Here is a 17,119-nt window from a genome sequence, read left to right on the forward strand (position 1 = left end):
TTGGAAAGATTTCACAATCTACAGGGGTCTGTCCTGATGACAGCTTTAAGTGTTCACACTTGAATGGCTGATTAGAGGTATAATACTTTGGGATACTATGGCTGCTTCGGCTGCATGTTTTCACCCATGCTGATTAACGCATTGCTATTTTTCGTAATATTTTAGACGACAGCTATATAATAGCATAGCATGCAAGGTTTATAACTTCTTATATCATTGTAATTTGTATCTTAGTGAATGGAACTCCAAGTAGCCAGATGTCCACACCGAAATCTACAAAATCTTCATGTTCATCGCCAACAAGTCCAGGAAGTTACCGAGGTCTAAAGGTAAGCTAGAAAGCTATGAAATATATCATCAGTATGACCTCACTAGAATGCTGACTCCATCGGAAATTTAGGTAGACTGCCATCAAAAGGAAGAAAAGTGTTTATGATGGGCTATCTATGCACCCATATTAGAACATGACTTGGGTATCAATCTGCTAGAGACCCTCATCTGTGAATGCATGTTTTATTGATTTGGACCCAGTCAGCAGAGAACATTGAAGCTTTCAGTGAAGATGTCAGATAATACTACACGAGCACTTGATTTACTTTTGACTACCCAAATTTTTTGTTAAAGGCAAATTTGTCACAGGGAATAGTAAAAGATCAAAATTGCTTTGAAGTATTTAACTCATGCAATAACTAAGATGTGACATCATATCAAGGAACAAAATAACCCAAAAATAACATAAAGTCCCACAGTGTGGTAATGGAAAGCTATAACCTACTCGCAAGGTGTTATTTAATCTATAGTTTTGTCCAAAAAGTGTTTGGTCAAGAAAAAGTGGAGAAGCATAAAGCAAAGCACGACCACAGACTTAAAAAAAATATCTAACAAAAAAACCCCACAAACACATCAAATATTGACTTTAAAAAAAGACTCAAATGGAAAGATGAATATGATGCAAACTAAAAAAAGGCGCAAAATGCTGAAAGCTGGACAAAAGACAGGCACAAATGCAATAATGAATCAGGCTCATCAAGTGGCAACTGAAAACAGTAATGCGGATATGAGCTTTTATTGTTTTTGACAGTAAGTTGATGTAAATACATATTAATGTCCCTTTAATCTTGAACCACAAGTTTGACAAGGAAGAAATTATGTAGATAAAGTCCTTCAAGTTAATCACATGGTAGAAGTATTTTCCACACCGCTGAATAATGAACACATTTGCTGCTTTTATCTTACAGCAGGCTCATTTGTCTATTTCTGCAGTTTGGTGAAGAGCGCCAAATAAATACTTGGATGGTTGCACTGTTGCTATTTGGCAGCATATTCCCAATGTCAGCATTACTATAAATCAGTTGTTTGGTTTGTCAGAACATTCCTGCTTGCTTTATTCGGCTTCCCAGGCCTCTGTATGCAAACCAGAAAAGGCCACATGTATGCCATGTATTATCTCCCCTTTATTTTAATCTACAGTCCCTGACAGAAGTTATGTCGCTTATCCATGTTATGTAAATAAAAGCTTATAACCTGACGTTAAATTCATCCATTGGTTTTGTAAATTACTCTTTTGAAAGCTGAAACCCTCCCAAATTTGTTTTAGGTTAAGAAAATAATTTGGCATCAATGCTGAAATATTGATCATTTCATGAACACAGAATGGTCAGATTTTGGCAAGACAAAAGTTTTGTCGCCCACAGAAAGTAATGTGATATTCAAACAAATAATTATCTTAAAATACAAATATATGTTGCATAACATTGGTGAATGAAGTTGTGCTGTTATTAGAGTCATATTTAATATTTTGTGTGACTTCCATGAGCTTGAAGGACTCCATCCATGCGGTTCAACAATGATTCATACAATTTATTAATGAAGTCATCAGGAATAGCAGAGAATGCCGTCTTACATGCCTTCCAGAGTTCATCTAGATTCTTTGGTTTTGTCTTCCAAGCTTCCTCTTTCATCCTATCCCAAACATGCTCAATGATGTTCATGTCTGGTGACTGGGCTGACCAGTTCTTGAGCACCTTGATATTTTTTGCCTGGAGGAACTTTGTTGTAGAGATGGATGTGTGAGATGGAGCACCATCCTGCTGCAGAATTTGACCCATTTTATGATTTGGAATGTAAGAGGTAGTTAATACTTCTTGATATTTTAGGCTATTGATATTGCCTTCCTCCTTGCAAATGTTTCGCACACCCCCATACTGAATGTAACCCTAGACCATGATTTTTCCACCACCAAATGTAACTGTTTTCTGGGTGTATTTTGGATCCATACAGGCTCCAGTAGGTCTCCTGCAGTATTTGCAGCGGCTGTGGTGTAATTCTACTGAAGATTCATCAGCGAAATCCACCTTCTGCCACTTTTCCAGCGTCCATCTGTTTAGCAGGCTGTGGGACTTTGCAAATGCTTTTTATTTGCCTTTTGTTTAGTGTTGGCTTCTGGGCACTGATTTGACCATGGAGGCCATTTCGAGACAGAATCCTACAAACTGTTCTGGTTGACACAGGGATTTGAGGTGACCAGGCCTGTTGGAGCTCTGCTGCAGTGGAAGAGGGGCTTGCTTTGGATTTTCTACTTTTGACTACCCAAATTTTTTGTTAAAGGCAAATTTGTCACAGGGAATAGTAAAAGATCAAAATTGCTTTGAAGTATTTAACTCATGCAATAACTAAGATGTGACATCATATCAAGGAACAAAATAACCCAAAAATAACATAAAGTCCCACAGTGTGGTAATGGAAAGCTATAACCTACTCGCAAGGTGTTATTTAATCTATAGTTTTGTCCAAAAAGTGTTTGGTCGAGAAAAAGTGGAGAAGCATAAAGCAAAGCACGACCACAGACTTAAAAAAAATATCTAACAAAAAAACCCCACAAACACATCAAATATTGACTTTAAAAAAAGACTCAAATGGAAAGATGAATATGATGCAAACTAAAAAAAGGCGCAAAATGCTGAAAGCTGGACAAAAGACAGGCACAAATGCAATAATGAATCAGGCTCATCAAGTGGCAACTGAAAACAGTAATGCGGATATGAGCTTTTATTGTTTTTGACAGTAAGTTGATGTAAATACATATTAATGTCCCTTTAATCTTGAACCACAAGTTTGACAAGGAAGAAATTATGTAGATAAAGTCCTTCAAGTTAATCACATGGTAGAAGTATTTTCCACACCGCTGAATAATGAACACATTTGCTGCTTTTATCTTACAGCAGGCTCATTTGTCTATTTCTGCAGTTTGGTGAAGAGCGCCAAATAAATACTTGGATGGTTGCACTGTTGCTATTTGACAGCATATTCCCAATGTCAGCATTACTATAAATCAGTTGTTTGGTTTGTCAGAACATTCCTGCTTGCTTTATTCGGCTTCCCAGGCCTCTGTATGCAAACCAGAAAAGGCCACATGTATGCCATGTATTATCTCCCCTTTATTTTAATCTACAGTCCCTGACAGAAGTTTTGTCGCTTATCCATGTTATGTAAATAAAAGCTTATAACCTGACGTTAAATTCATCCATTGGTTTTGTAAATTACTCTTTTGAAAGCTGAAACCCTCCCAAATTTGTTTTAGGTTAAGAAAATAATTTGGCATCAATGCTGAAATATTGATCATTTCATGAACACAGAATGGTCAGATTTTGGCAAGACAAAAGTTTTGTCGCCCACAGAAAGTAATGTGATATTCAAACAAATAATTATCTTAAAATACAAATATATGTTGCATAACATTGGTGAATGAAGTTGTGCTGTTATTAGAGTCATATTTAATATTTTGTGTGACTTCCATGAGCTTGAAGGACTCCATCCATGCGGTTCAACAATGATTCATACAATTTATTAATGAAGTCATCAGGAATAGCAGAGAATGCCGTCTTACATGCCTTCCAGAGTTCATCTAGATTCTTTGGTTTTGTCTTCCAAGCTTCCTCTTTCATCCTATCCCAAACATGCTCAATGATGTTCATGTCTGGTGACTGGGCTGGCCAGTTCTTGAGCACCTTGATATTTTTTGCCTGGAGGAACTTTGTTGTAGAGATGGATGTGTGAGATGGAGCACCATCCTGCTGCAGAATTTGACCCATTTTATGATTTGGAATGTAAGAGGTAGTTAATACTTCTTGATATTTTAGGCTATTGATATTGCCTTCCTCCTTGCAAATGTTTCGCACACCCCCATACTGAATGTAACCCCAGACCATGATTTTTCCACCACCAAATGTAACTGTTTTCTGGGTGTATTTTGGATCCATACAGGCTCCAGTAGGTCTCCTGCAGTATTTGCAGCGGCTGTGGTGTAATTCTACTGAAGATTCATCAGCGAAATCCACCTTCTGCCACTTTTCCAGCGTCCATCTGTTTAGCAGGCTGTGGGACTTTGCAAATGCTTTTTATTTGCCTTTTGTTTAGTGTTGGCTTCTGGGCACTGATTTGACCATGGAGGCCATTTCGAGACAGAATCCTACAAACTGTTCTGGTTGACACAGGGATTTGAGGTGACCAGGCCTGTTGGAGCTCTGCTGCAGTGGAAGAGGGGCTTGCTTTGGATTTTCTAACCAACAAACATTCCTCCTGAGCAGTTGTCTTGCCGGGTCTGCTGGACCTGGGCTTGTCAAACACATCTCCAGTCTCTTCAAATCTTTTTTTAATTCTTTGTACTTGAAGCTAAGACACATTAAAGGTGCCAGCCACCTCTGCAGTGGATCTGGTCTTCAGCCTCTTGATAATCAAGGCTTTGGTCGCAGGGTGGATTTTTGGCATGTTGTCAGAGCTCAAGTTGCAGTTCAAGTGAAGGTCTGGGGTGCTGGGTTTCTTTTTACACCCACTAATTAACCGATCATTTACTGAGCACTGGTGAGGATGTAAACAAGGAATTTGGTGCATTATATCACCAGGCGACAAAACTTTTGTCTTGCCAAAATCTGACCATTCTGTGTTCATTAAATGATCAATATTTCAGCATTGATGCCAATTTATATTCTTAACCTAAACCAAATTTGGGAGGGTTTCAGCTTTCAAAAGAGTAATTTATAAAACCAATGGATGAATTTAACGTCAGGTTATAAGCTTTTATTTACATAGCATGGATAAGCGACATAACTTCTGTCAGGGAGTGTACATCTATAGTTTAACCTGCCGTCTGGCTGTGATTTATACAGTGGCTGGATCTGGTTACCTAATTGAATGATGGGTCATTATTAGTGATGAGCAAGCGTGTTCGCCACTGCTCGGTACTCACCTGAACATCTCACTGCTCGAGATGCTTGGCGAGTATTTCCGGGATGCTCGGGCTGGAACTCGGGTCCCCACCCCTGCTTGTTTGGTGCTCTTTAGACAGCCAATGAACATGCAGGGATTGCCTGCCACTCACTGTAATGCTGTAGCCATGTTGGTTGTGGCATTACAGTGATTGGCTGGCTGCACAGCGTCATCGGGTCTATATAAGACCTGGTGACCCTAAACTCATCACAGTCTATCCCGGAAACAGGCAGAGTAGGGAGAGGGACAGAATTGGCAGTGTAATAGTTAGATATAGGTATTCCACAATAAGATACATATCCATCTGAACTAACAGTCCTTCTGAGGACTAATCCAGCTGCATATATTCAGTGGTGATTGCAGGAGTTAGGCAGGCACTATACAGCACAATAGGGTCCATTGCACGTTCTGTCTGTCTGCTGCTGCCTGTTACAGACATCCATTGGACTAGATATCAGTTCTTTTTTTTTTTTGCTCTTAATCCTGATTATTTTCTTAAAAATCAATACAGTCCAACATTTTACTGCTCTATTTGCTTGTTAGCATTGCAGAATGCAGCCAGATCTTTTCCATCATCAGACTTAATCCCATATTACTGCGGTACAAATCCAGAAATTTGTAGGGAACATGTAAAATATTCTACTCCATTTAAAGTTTAGCAATAGTATGTTGGTGAACCTATTCACACGTGGTCGCTGCCAATAATAGTAAACTACAAGGCCGGTGTTTAAAACTGTTGGCATCCGTCAGACGTATCAGATATTATCCTCCATTTACAGTTTGGCAGCAGTGTTTTGGTGAACCTATTCACACATGGTCGCTGACAATAATACTGAACTTCAAGGCTGGTGTTTAACCCCTTTACCCCCGAGGGTAGTTTGCACGTTAATAAACAGGCCAATTTTTACAATTCTGACTACTGTCACTTTATGAGGTAATTACTCTGGAACACTTCAACGGATCCCACTGATTCTGAGATTGTTTGTTTTTTTATTACATATTGTACTTCATGATAGTGGTAAAATTTCTTCGACATCACTTGCGTTTAATTGTGGAAAAAAACGGAAATTTGACGAAAATTTCGCAATTTTCAAACTTTGAATTTCCATGCCCTTAAATCAGAGAGATATGTAACACAAAATGGTTAATAAATAACATTTCCCACATGTCTACTTTACATCAGCACAATTTTGGAACCAAAATTTTTTTTTGTTAGGGAGCTATAAGGGTTAAAAATTGACCAGCGATTTCTCATTTTTACAACAAAATTTACAAAACCATTTTTTTAGGGACCACATCACATTTCAAGTGACTTTGAGGGGCCTTTATGACAGAAAATACCCAAAAGTGACACCATTCTAAAAACTGCACCCCTCAAGGTGCTCAAAACCACATTCAAGAAGTTTATTAACCCTTCAGGTGCTTCACAGGAATTTTTGGAATGTGGAAGAAAAAAATGAACATTTATTTTTTTTCACAAAAATGTTACTTTAGACCCCAATTTTTTTATTTTTGCAAGGGTATAATTAAAAAATGAACCCCAAAATTGGTTGTGCAATTCCTCCTGAGCACGATGATACCCCATATGTGAGGGAAAACCAGTGTTTGGGCGTACGGCAGGTTTCGGAAGGGAAGGAGCGCCATTTGACTTTTTGAATGTAAAATTTGCTTGAATAATTAGCGGACGCCATGTTGCGTTTGGGGAGTCCCTGATGTGCTTAAACAGTGGAAACCCCCCCCCCCCAAGTGACTCTATTTTGGAAACTAGACCCCTCAAGGATTTTATCAAGGGGTATGGTGAACATTTTGAACCCAGAGGTATGACACAGAATTTGATAACATTAGGTCATCATATTGAATAAGTTGTCATTAGTTTTGAGTGCAAGTGCTCGCTACTTGAGTTTGCATTGGGTACTCGGGTATGCACAAATCGCGGGTTCTCAAGTGACATACTTGAGTCACCGCTCGCATGTTTCACGGTTATTAGACACCCTAAAAAAAACATGCGGGGATCGCTCGTGCATGGCATGCAATCCCCGCGAGGTTTTTTTGGCTGTATAACAGCCTCAAAATATTTGCGGCGGAGACTCAAGCATGTCACTCGAGCACCCGCTATACTCGGTGCATACCCGAGCACCCGATGCAAACTCAAGTAGCGAGCCCTTGCGCTCAACATTAGTCGCCATATTGTCAGCATTTTTTTTTCTTTACTTCTGAAAAAATCCAAACACAAGCCCAACCCTAACCCTAGCCCAAAGCTAACCCTAACCCTTGCCCAACCCTAACCCTAGAACAACCCTAACTCAACCCTAACCCTAGCACAACTCTAACCCTAACCCTAGAGTTTATTTTTTACGCCGTTCCTCGTGCAGTATAAGTGATTAGACAACTTTATTCTTCGGGTTGGTGCAATTACAGCGATACTAGATTCATATCGGGTTTTTATGATTGACAGCTGTCACACACTAAAAAAACTTTTTTTTTTGCAAAGACTAGTTTTTGCATCGCCATATTTTGAGAGCTATAATTTTTCCATATTTCGGCCAACAGAGTCATGTGATGGCTTGTTTTTTGCGGGACAAGTTGATGTTTTTATTGGTACCAATTTCGGGCACGTGACATTTTTTGATCGCTTTCTATTCCAATTTTTCGGAGGCAGAATAAACAAAAACCAACAATTCAGGAATTGTTTTTTTAGGCTATGTGCCCACGATGCAGAAATGCTCAGGATTTTTTCCTGAGCGTTTCTGCATCTCCCTGGCAGAAAAAAACGCATGCGGATTGTACATGCGTTTTCCTGCCAGGGACATGCGGAAGTGAAGCGTTCTTCACTTGCATTTCCGCATGCGGGTTGACAAGCGCTTTCCAAGCGATTTTAGCATCACTTGGAAAGTGCTTGTCAACTTGGTCACACTATATAAATCCATGCAAACAGCATGGATTTATATACTGTGACCGAAAGAATGGTAAAAAATAAAAAAATAAATATATACTTACCTTCCGATGGCCCGCGCTGTCTTGCTTCACTGTCCCGGCTGCCGGCAGATCGCGTTACACTGAAGGACCTGCCGACGTCAGCGTCGCGTGACCCGTCACATGACTCTGACGTCAGCGCAGGTCCTTCAGTTCATCGCGAACTGCCGGCAAGTGAAGAGAAGGAGAGCGGGGGCCGCCAGAAGGTAAGTATATATTTCTTTTTTATTTTATTCTTTTTTTTTTTACAGTTTTCTATGGTACCCAGGTCCGGAGGAGAGTCTCCTCTCCTCTAGACCTGGGTACCATCCGCACATTAGACCGCATGGAATGCGCATCTACAATTACAGTGATGCGTAATCCATGCGGTCTAATGCAAGTCAATGGTGGCGAAAACGCAGCACTTCCGCAAAATAATTGGTGGTGCTGCGTTTTTTTCCGCAATGATAATCCGCAGCAGAAATTTCCGCAGCATGTGCACAGCACATGCGGATTATCATTGGGGAACATGGCAGGCCTTCTACCATGCGTTTTTTAAGCGTTTTTGCCCCGGCGGAAACGCTTAAAAAACGCATCGTGGGCACACAGCCTTATGCCATTCTATGTGTGGTAAAATTGATAAGGCAGCTTTATTCTTCGGGTCAGTACGTTTATTGTTTTATTTATGTTTTGGCGCTTTTACACAATAAAAACTATTTTATAGAAAAAAGAATTGTTTTTGCATTGCTTTATTCTGAGAGCTATAACTTTTTTATTTTTCGGCCATTAGAGCTGTATGGCTGCTTGTTTTTTGCGGGACAAGATGACGTTTTCAGCGGTACCATTTTTATTTACATTCGTCTTTTGATCCAGTTTTATTCCATTTTTTGTTTGGCGGTATAATGATAAAGCATCGTTTTAAGTTTCGGGGGTTTTTTGTTTTATTTTACCGTGTTCACTAAAGGGGTTAACTAGTGGGACAGTTTTATAGGTCAGGTCGTTCCGGACGCGACGATACCAAATATGTGCACTTTTATTGGTTTATTTTTTTTTTTCATAAGATTATTTATTTATGGGTACAATATATATATTTTTTTATTATTATTTTTTCATTTTTTTATATATTTTTATTTTTTTTTTAATTTTCACTTTCTGACATTTTTATTACTTTTGCACATTTTCCCACTATGGGACTTTCACTTTTTGCGGCCTGATCATCTGCATAGCACAGGAATGCAGCACCATCCCTGTGCTATGCAGCCTGTCAGCACTGCACAGGGAGAAGTTACTTTGGTCGTGCACTGCGCATGACCAAAGTAACTTCCTGCCTCCTGGTGACCCAGATGTTGTCATGATGACATCGGGTCCCCATGACAACATCCAGGACCGGACTCAGACGCCGGCAGAAAAGTATCGCGCTTACCTCCTCTTGCGACCGGAATCCTGCGATCGATTTCGATCGCAGCATTTCGGGGGTTAATGTGCAGGGAGCGGTGCGGGACTGCTCCCAGCACATAGCACTGGGTGTCAGCTATGAAATCGCCAAGGCGTACTAATACGTATCTGGCCCATAAGGCCCAGGGCACAGATACGTATTAGTACGCCTTGGGACAGAAAGGGGTTAAAACAGTGGGCGTCCGTCAGCTCTTTCACCTCCTCCTCCTCAGCCTCCATCTCCGAAATGACCACATCAGACGGAAGCTGGAAGCACTGTAGCACTGCCTCGGCCAAGCAGCAACAGGCTGTGCTGAAGCTAATATTCTTAGGTGACAAATCGCACACCTCTGAAGAGTTGTTGACAGCTCTAAAAAAGCAGGCAGATCTGTGGCTGTCACCACTGAACCTTCAGCCAGGCATGGTCGTGTGTGACAATGGGCAGAACCTGGTGGCGGCTCTGAAGCAAGGCGAGTTCACACACGTACCATGCCTGGCCCATGTGCTCAACCTAGTGGTTCACTGGTTTCTCAAAACCTACCCGGTCTGCCTGAGCTGCTGTTATGAACGGCTACAAGCACTAAGGAAAGACAGGAGATCTGTCCCTACAATAGGACTAAGCTAGATCCCTATGATGTAATGGGGAACCTGATCCTGCGATCAGACCTGCTAAAGTCCTCAGCTAGTCTGAACGAAGACCTATAGATGTGAGGGAGGGATCCCTACAAGACCTAGGGACTGGGAGAAAGATGGACACCTCCTAGCAGAAATTGTAGCAGTAAAAAGACAAACAAACAACATAGAACATAGAGGTCAAAAGACCTAGCTAAACTGACTGAGAAAGGTAACAAAGCACCTGGCTAGCTTAAGAGTAGAAATTACAATGAAGTCCAGCATGGCCAGAAGGGCGGAGCAGGATTAAATAGGCAAAAAAGGTCATGTGACCAGCAAAATAGAAAAAAACTAACAGGAGAGTTCTAACAGTACCCCCTCTTCTATGAGGATCCTCCGGATCCCCTAGGCCCAGGCTTATCAGGAAACCTCTTGTGAAACGCTCTGACAAGTCTGGAAGCAGAAACATCATCCGCCCTCACCCATGAGTTATCTTCGGGACCGAAACCCTTCCAAGCGACGAGATACTGCAAACTCCCCCTATACCGTCTAGAATTAAGGATGCGGGAAATCTCATATTCCCCGTCCTCCACCACCGGAGGAACAGTGGCAGTGGCGTCTCTATCTGATACATCAGCTTTTTTCAATAGAGAAACATGAAACACCGGATTAATCTTCCAGGAGGTAGGAACCTCCAACCTAACAGCAGATTGGTTAACTGCCTGAAGCACCTTAAAGGGCCCTACAAACTTGGGACCCAATTTTTTAGAAGGAATCCTCAACCGCAGATTCTTAGAGGACAACCAAACCATGTCACCAACCGTAAACAAAACCTCTTGACGTTTCCTGTCAAAGTACCTCTTAGATTTTTTGTTAGCCTCCTGAAGATTACCACGCACATCCGTCCCAACTCTCTCCAAATCACCGGAAAAACTCTCCTCCTCAGGCACAGCCGATACCAATTTGGAGAATGACCCAAAAGACGGATGTCTCCCAGAACAACAAAAAAAAGGCAAACACCCAGCAGAAGAGGATGTATGGTTGTTAAGAGCAAATTCAGCAAGCGGCAGAAACTCAGACCACCCCTCTTGATTGTCTGCCACAAAACAACGCAAGAACTGCTCAACATCTTGATTCTTCCTTTCTGTCTGGCCATTAGACTCAGGATGATATTCAGATGAAAACGACAAATTAACTCCCAACCTGTCACAAAAGGCACGCCAAAAATGAGCCACGAACTGAGGTCCCCTATCAGAAACAATGTCAGTAGGAACACCATGGAGTCTGACAATTTCCTTGACAAAGGCCTTAGCGAGTGTCTTAGCGCAGGACAGTTTGATGAAGGGAACTAAGTGACACATCTTGCTAAAACGGTCCACGACCACCCAGATGACCGTGAAACCCTCAGAGGAGGGAAGGTCAGTAATAAAGTCCATAGCCAGATGTGTCCAAGGTGCACTAGGAACCTCCAGAGGGCAAAGCAACCCCGCAACAGGAGTATGAGAAGACTTAGATCTAGCACACACAGTACATTGACGCACCCACTTAATGACTTCTTTCTGCCATCCAGGCCACCAAAAACTGCGACCCACCAGTCTCTTGGTCTCAGAAATTCCTGGATGACCTGCCAACTAAGACTCATGACACTCAACAAACAAATCTCTCCTAAAGGTCCTAGGCACAAACAACCTCCCATGGGGAGTGTTAGATGGGGCATTCTCCTGTGCTTTAAGAATCCCATCTTCCAAAATGGAGTCCAATGCAGCAATCACAACACCTTCTTGTAAAATGCTCTCCTCCTCCTCAGCACCGACCATGGGAGAAAAGCTGCGAGACAAAGCATCAGCTTTAACATTCTTGGTACCCGGGATGTAAGTAATGGAAAAATTAAACCGCGAAAAAAAAAGTGCCCACCTAGCCTGACGGGCATTCAAGCGCTTGGCAGCATCAAGATAGATCAGATTTTTATGATCAGTGAAAACCTGAATAGGAAATTCAGCACCTTCCAAGAGATGACGCCAGTGTTCAAATGCGAGTTTAATAGCCAGCAATTCCCGATTACCAATATTGTAATTAAGTTCAGTCTCAGAAAATTTTTTTGAAAAAAAGGCACAGGGATGTACTCCATCCTTGTTTTCCTGAGACAACACCGCACCAACCCCCACAGAAGAAGCATCAAACTCAACCAAAAACGGCTTAGTCACATCAGGCTGCATAAGGATGGGGGCAGAGCTGAACCTCTCCTTTAGGAACACAGACGCTTCAATGGCCTCAGTAGTCCACTGAACCGTATTAGCACCTTTCCTGGTGAGATCGGTCAGTGGTTTAACAATAATAGAAAATTTTTTAATGAATTTTCTGTAATAATTGGCGAAACCCAAAAACCTCTGTATCGATTTCAAACCAATAGGCCTAGGCCATTCCTGCACAGCTTGAACTTTCACCAGGTCTATCTCAAAGCCCTCGCTGGAGATAATGTAGCCCAAAAAACTAATTCTCTGTACAGCGAACTCACATTTCTCTAGCTTAGCAAAAAGCGAATTGTCAATTAATAACTGTAATACCTCACGTACGCTCCGCTAATGAGACTCCAGATCAGGCGAATAAATCAAAATGTCATCCAAATACACAACCACTTTTTTGCCGATCAAAGGTCTAAGGATGTCATTAATAAGATTCTGAAAAAATGCTGGAGCATTGGTAAGACCAAAAGGCATAACCAGATTCTCAAAATGACCCACAGGAGTGTTAAAAGCAGTCTTCCATTCATCACCCTCCTTCATTCGCAACAAATTGTATGCCCCCCGGAGATCAATTTTAGAGAACCACTTGGCCCCCACTAACTGGTTAAACAAATCAGGAATCAATGGCAGTGGGTATGGATTGCGTACAGTAATTTTATTAATCTCGCGAAAGTCCAGACAAGGACGTAAACCGCCGTCCTTTTTTTTAACAAAAAAAAATCCAACAGCCACAGGTGACTTAGAGGGTCTGATATGACCGGCGGCCAAGCTCGTCTGTATGTATTCCTCCAAAGCCTTTCTCTCAGGAATAGTAAGATTAAATAAATGACTTTTAGGAAGAGTCGCTCCAGGGACAAATTCAATGGTACAATCATAGTCTCTATGGGGAGGCAAAATTTGCGACTCCTTCTCAGAAAAAACTTTCCAAAAATCCTGAATAGGTACAGGTAATTCCCATTTATCCACAGCAGCAATGCTCCCGTTGCAACACTTGTCATAGCACTTAGGGCTCCAGGACTTAATTTCATTAGTAGACCAATCCAGTACAGGATTGTGCAATTTTAACCAGGGTAACCCCAAAACTACTGGAGAAGGCAAATTATTTAATACTACCAAATCCAAATTTTCTTGGTGAATACCATTAATAGTGAGGGGAAATTCATAAACCTTGTGAGTAACACATTTCAAGGGAGAGCCATCGACAGAAACCACGGCAATAGGGGATGACAAAGGTTTGGGTTTTAATTTAAGTTTTTCCAAGAATCCCCCATCAATCACATTCAGAGAAGAACCACAATCCACAAATACCTGAAATTCAATTAATTCTTCCTGAGCTGCAGTAGTAGCAGAAAGAAATACCCCCTTAGTGTTTAAACAGGCTATACGGGCGTAACTGACCTTTTTTTTTTTTTCTTTGTTCATACGAAGCACACAGTTCTTAATGAAATGGTCAGATTTTCCGCAACAAAAGCACAAACCGTCAGAAAACCTGCGGTCTTTTTTCCTGAGAGCGGGGTGACATCGCCCCAATCTCCATCGGCTCTCCAATGTCAGTACAGACCCTCTCAAGACTAATTGCTGACATGGCAAAGGATTTACTCTCATTAACCCTTGCACGCAGTCTCCTGTCCACCCGTATAGCTAATTGCATTGCCTCCTGCAAGTTTCCAGGTGTAGGATAAGCAATAAGCAGATCCTTAACCCTTTCACCTAGCCCAGCAAGAAACAAACTTTTCAGAGCTGAATCGTTCCACCCCACCTGAGCAGACCACCGACGGAAGTGAGTACAATAATTTTCCACATTACCTGATTCCTGCCTCAAAAGTCTCAATTCTGTCTCAGCTGATGAGACACGATCAGGATCATCATACAACAACCCCAAAGCAGAAAAAAAACTATCCACTGATCTAAAGCACAGATCACTAGGTTGGAGAGAAAAGGCCCATCCCTGAGGTTCTTTGTGCAAAAGTGACATTATGAACCCTATGCGCTGTGATTCATCACCAGAGGATCTGGGTCTCAAACGAAAATACAATAAACAAGCATTTTTAAAGGAAAAAAAATCTTGTTGTTCACCAAAAAATAAATCAGGCAATCGTACCTTTGGCTCCACAAAATGCGCTCCAGAACAGCTACTCACGTGTTGTTGGAGCTCGGCCACCTCCAGAGAAAGTCCCTGCAGGCGTTGAGCCAAATCCTGAACCGACACCATGATGGAAACTGGAGGTCTTTCCTTAGAGATATTTTTTTTTTGACTGGACTTACTGTTATGAACGGCTACAAGCACTAAGGAAAGACAGGAGATCTGTCCCTACAATAGGACTAAGCTAGATCCCTACGATGTAACGGGGAACCTGATCCTGCGATCAGACCCGCTAAAGTCCTCAGCTAGTCTGAACGAAGACCTATAGATGTGAGGGATGGATCCCTACAAGAACTAGGGACTGGGAGAAAGATGGACACCTCCTAGTTGAAATTGTAGCAGTAAAAAGACAAACAAACAACATAGAACATAGAGGTCAAAAGACCTAGCTAAACTGACTGAGAAAGGTAACAAAGCACCTGGCTAGGTTAAGAGTAGAAATTACAATGAAGTCCAGCATGGCCAGAAGGGCGGAGCAGGATTAAATAGGCAAAAAAGGTCATGTGACCAGCAAAATAGAAAAAACCTAACAGGAGAGTTCTAACAGCTGCTTGTCAAAGTAAGCCGCGTGTCTGCCCAAGTCAGCTACAGCTTCCGCCGCCCCTTGCCGTGCTTCAGCAGCATTTGCAGCTTCCAGCTCACTGACTGGTGTGTGATGTCCCCAAGCGTTGGAACTCAACGTTGCATATGTTGGTAAGGATTTGTGAGGAGCACAGGGCAGTTGTTCAGTACCAGCTTCAAAACGCCCGTCGGTATTCAGGTCATCCTCCACACATAAGAGCTCAGGAGTGGGCATGGATGTCAGACATTTGTGCCATCCTCCAAAACTTTGAGGACTCCACCAAGATGGTGAGCGGCGATGACGCCATAATTAGCGTCACCATCCCGCTTCTCTGTGTACTGAAATGCTTGCTGCTCACAATTAAAGAGGAGGCATTGCAGGCGGAGCACGATGAGATGGAGCAAGGAACCATACAGGGTGATTCCACACAGCCCAGCCTCATCTCATCCCAACACGGATTGGGTGACAATGAGGAAGAGGAAGAACAGGAGCTAGTTTCCTTCGCTATAGACGGTACTAGCCACACAACTATCATACCGTCTGTTCAGCATGGATGGCCTGAGGAGAGGGAGGATGAGGAGGAGAGTATGGTCAGTCATCCTCTTGGTGAGGACACGGAAGTCTTGCCTGCTAGCAGTCTGGCACACATGGCTGAATTTGTTACACTGCCTTTCCTGTGACCCTCGCATTGTCCAAATTTTGGGTGACAGTCATTACTTGTTGGTGACACTTCTAGACCCATGCTACAAGGAGAACTTTCTATCTCTCATTCCCGTGGCGGAGAGGTCTACTAAAATGTTGCAGTACCAGAAATGTAAAAAATTCCCATCTGAAAACGCTGGCGGCAGAGGTCACAGTTCGTTGGACAACCAAGGAGTACAGGCGAGAGAGACACAAATACAATCCAGCACAGGCAGGGCAACACTGTCAAAGGTCTTGGACAGTTTTCTCAGACCCTCCCATCGCACAGGCCCTGATGCGCGGGGTACTCTCACAAGGAAGGATAATTTTTCGAAGATGCTGAAAGAGTACCCTGCTGACCGTACAAACATTCTCCCTGATTCTTCTGTGTCTTATAATTATTGGGTATCCAAGCTGGACATGTGGCATGAACTGGCTCTCTACGCCTTGGAGGTCCTGGCCTGCCCTGCTGCTAGCATTTTGTCAGAGATAGTTTTTAGTGCCATCGGGGGCATTATATCTGATAGGCGCATCCGCCTGTCAACTGAAAATGCTGACAGGCTGACAAGCACTGGATTGGGCCAGACTTCTCAACACCACAGAATGATAGCAGCGTAACATAAACTCAAATCCAGTGGCTTTTTTTTGGGAGGTCTATTTCCATGCACCTCTTCACACCCAGATATGGGTATACTCTTCCTGATTTTGTCTATTTTCTGTTGTCCTTCTCCTCATCCTCCGCCACCATATCACCAGGGTGACCGTGATGCAACACACACATCATTTTTTTTAAGGGTGTTAATGATGCCCTTTGGAAATTTTTGTTATACAGTATGTTCATGTATGGGAAAAATGTTTTTCAGCCCATGCACTTTGTGCATGGGCATTACCAGTATAGGAGACCCACTCCTTAACAATGGTAACAATTTTTTAATGAGGACCTCCTTTACGTCTCTTCAAAGGGTATTGGAGTTCGTCCAATTTTTGGGCAGCCCTTGAAGTCACTGTGTTACGCTCACACCCAGACTGACTGGCGTGAGCGTGATTAGTGATCCCACTGTACCATGAACCGAGGAGTGCCTGGAGGGGCGTAACTAAGTATCAACCCAATCCGACCAAGGTCGCACTGCGGCTTAGTCGACTCCATGGACCAAGGAGGAACTGAGCAGAGGGACCACGTGCGACTCCAGGTCAGACCCCGGTCACAGTTGTTGACCCACACTGGGG

The 17,119-nt window shown here is 42.5% G+C and overlaps 1 protein-coding gene across 3 annotated transcripts in view; it reads left to right on the plus strand.

The window, feature by feature from the left end:
• DCLK2 (doublecortin like kinase 2) overlaps positions 1 to 17,119 on the plus strand; it is a 185,746-nt gene that overhangs the window by 115,303 nt on the left and 53,324 nt on the right. For all 3 annotated transcript variants that reach the window (XM_073642518.1, XM_073642516.1, XM_073642517.1), the window contains one exon: positions 235 to 329. In XM_073642518.1, coding sequence (XP_073498619.1) covers positions 235 to 329 — 95 coding nt within the window. The remainder of the gene's footprint in view (positions 1 to 234; positions 330 to 17,119) is intronic.

The sequence above is a fragment of the Phyllobates terribilis genome, unplaced genomic scaffold, assembly GCF_046119375.1.
Source record: "Phyllobates terribilis strain yellow unplaced genomic scaffold, ASM4611937v1 Scaffold_1__5_contigs__length_1240528914, whole genome shotgun sequence".
In the NCBI taxonomy this organism is placed as follows: domain Eukaryota; kingdom Metazoa; phylum Chordata; class Amphibia; order Anura; family Dendrobatidae; genus Phyllobates; species Phyllobates terribilis.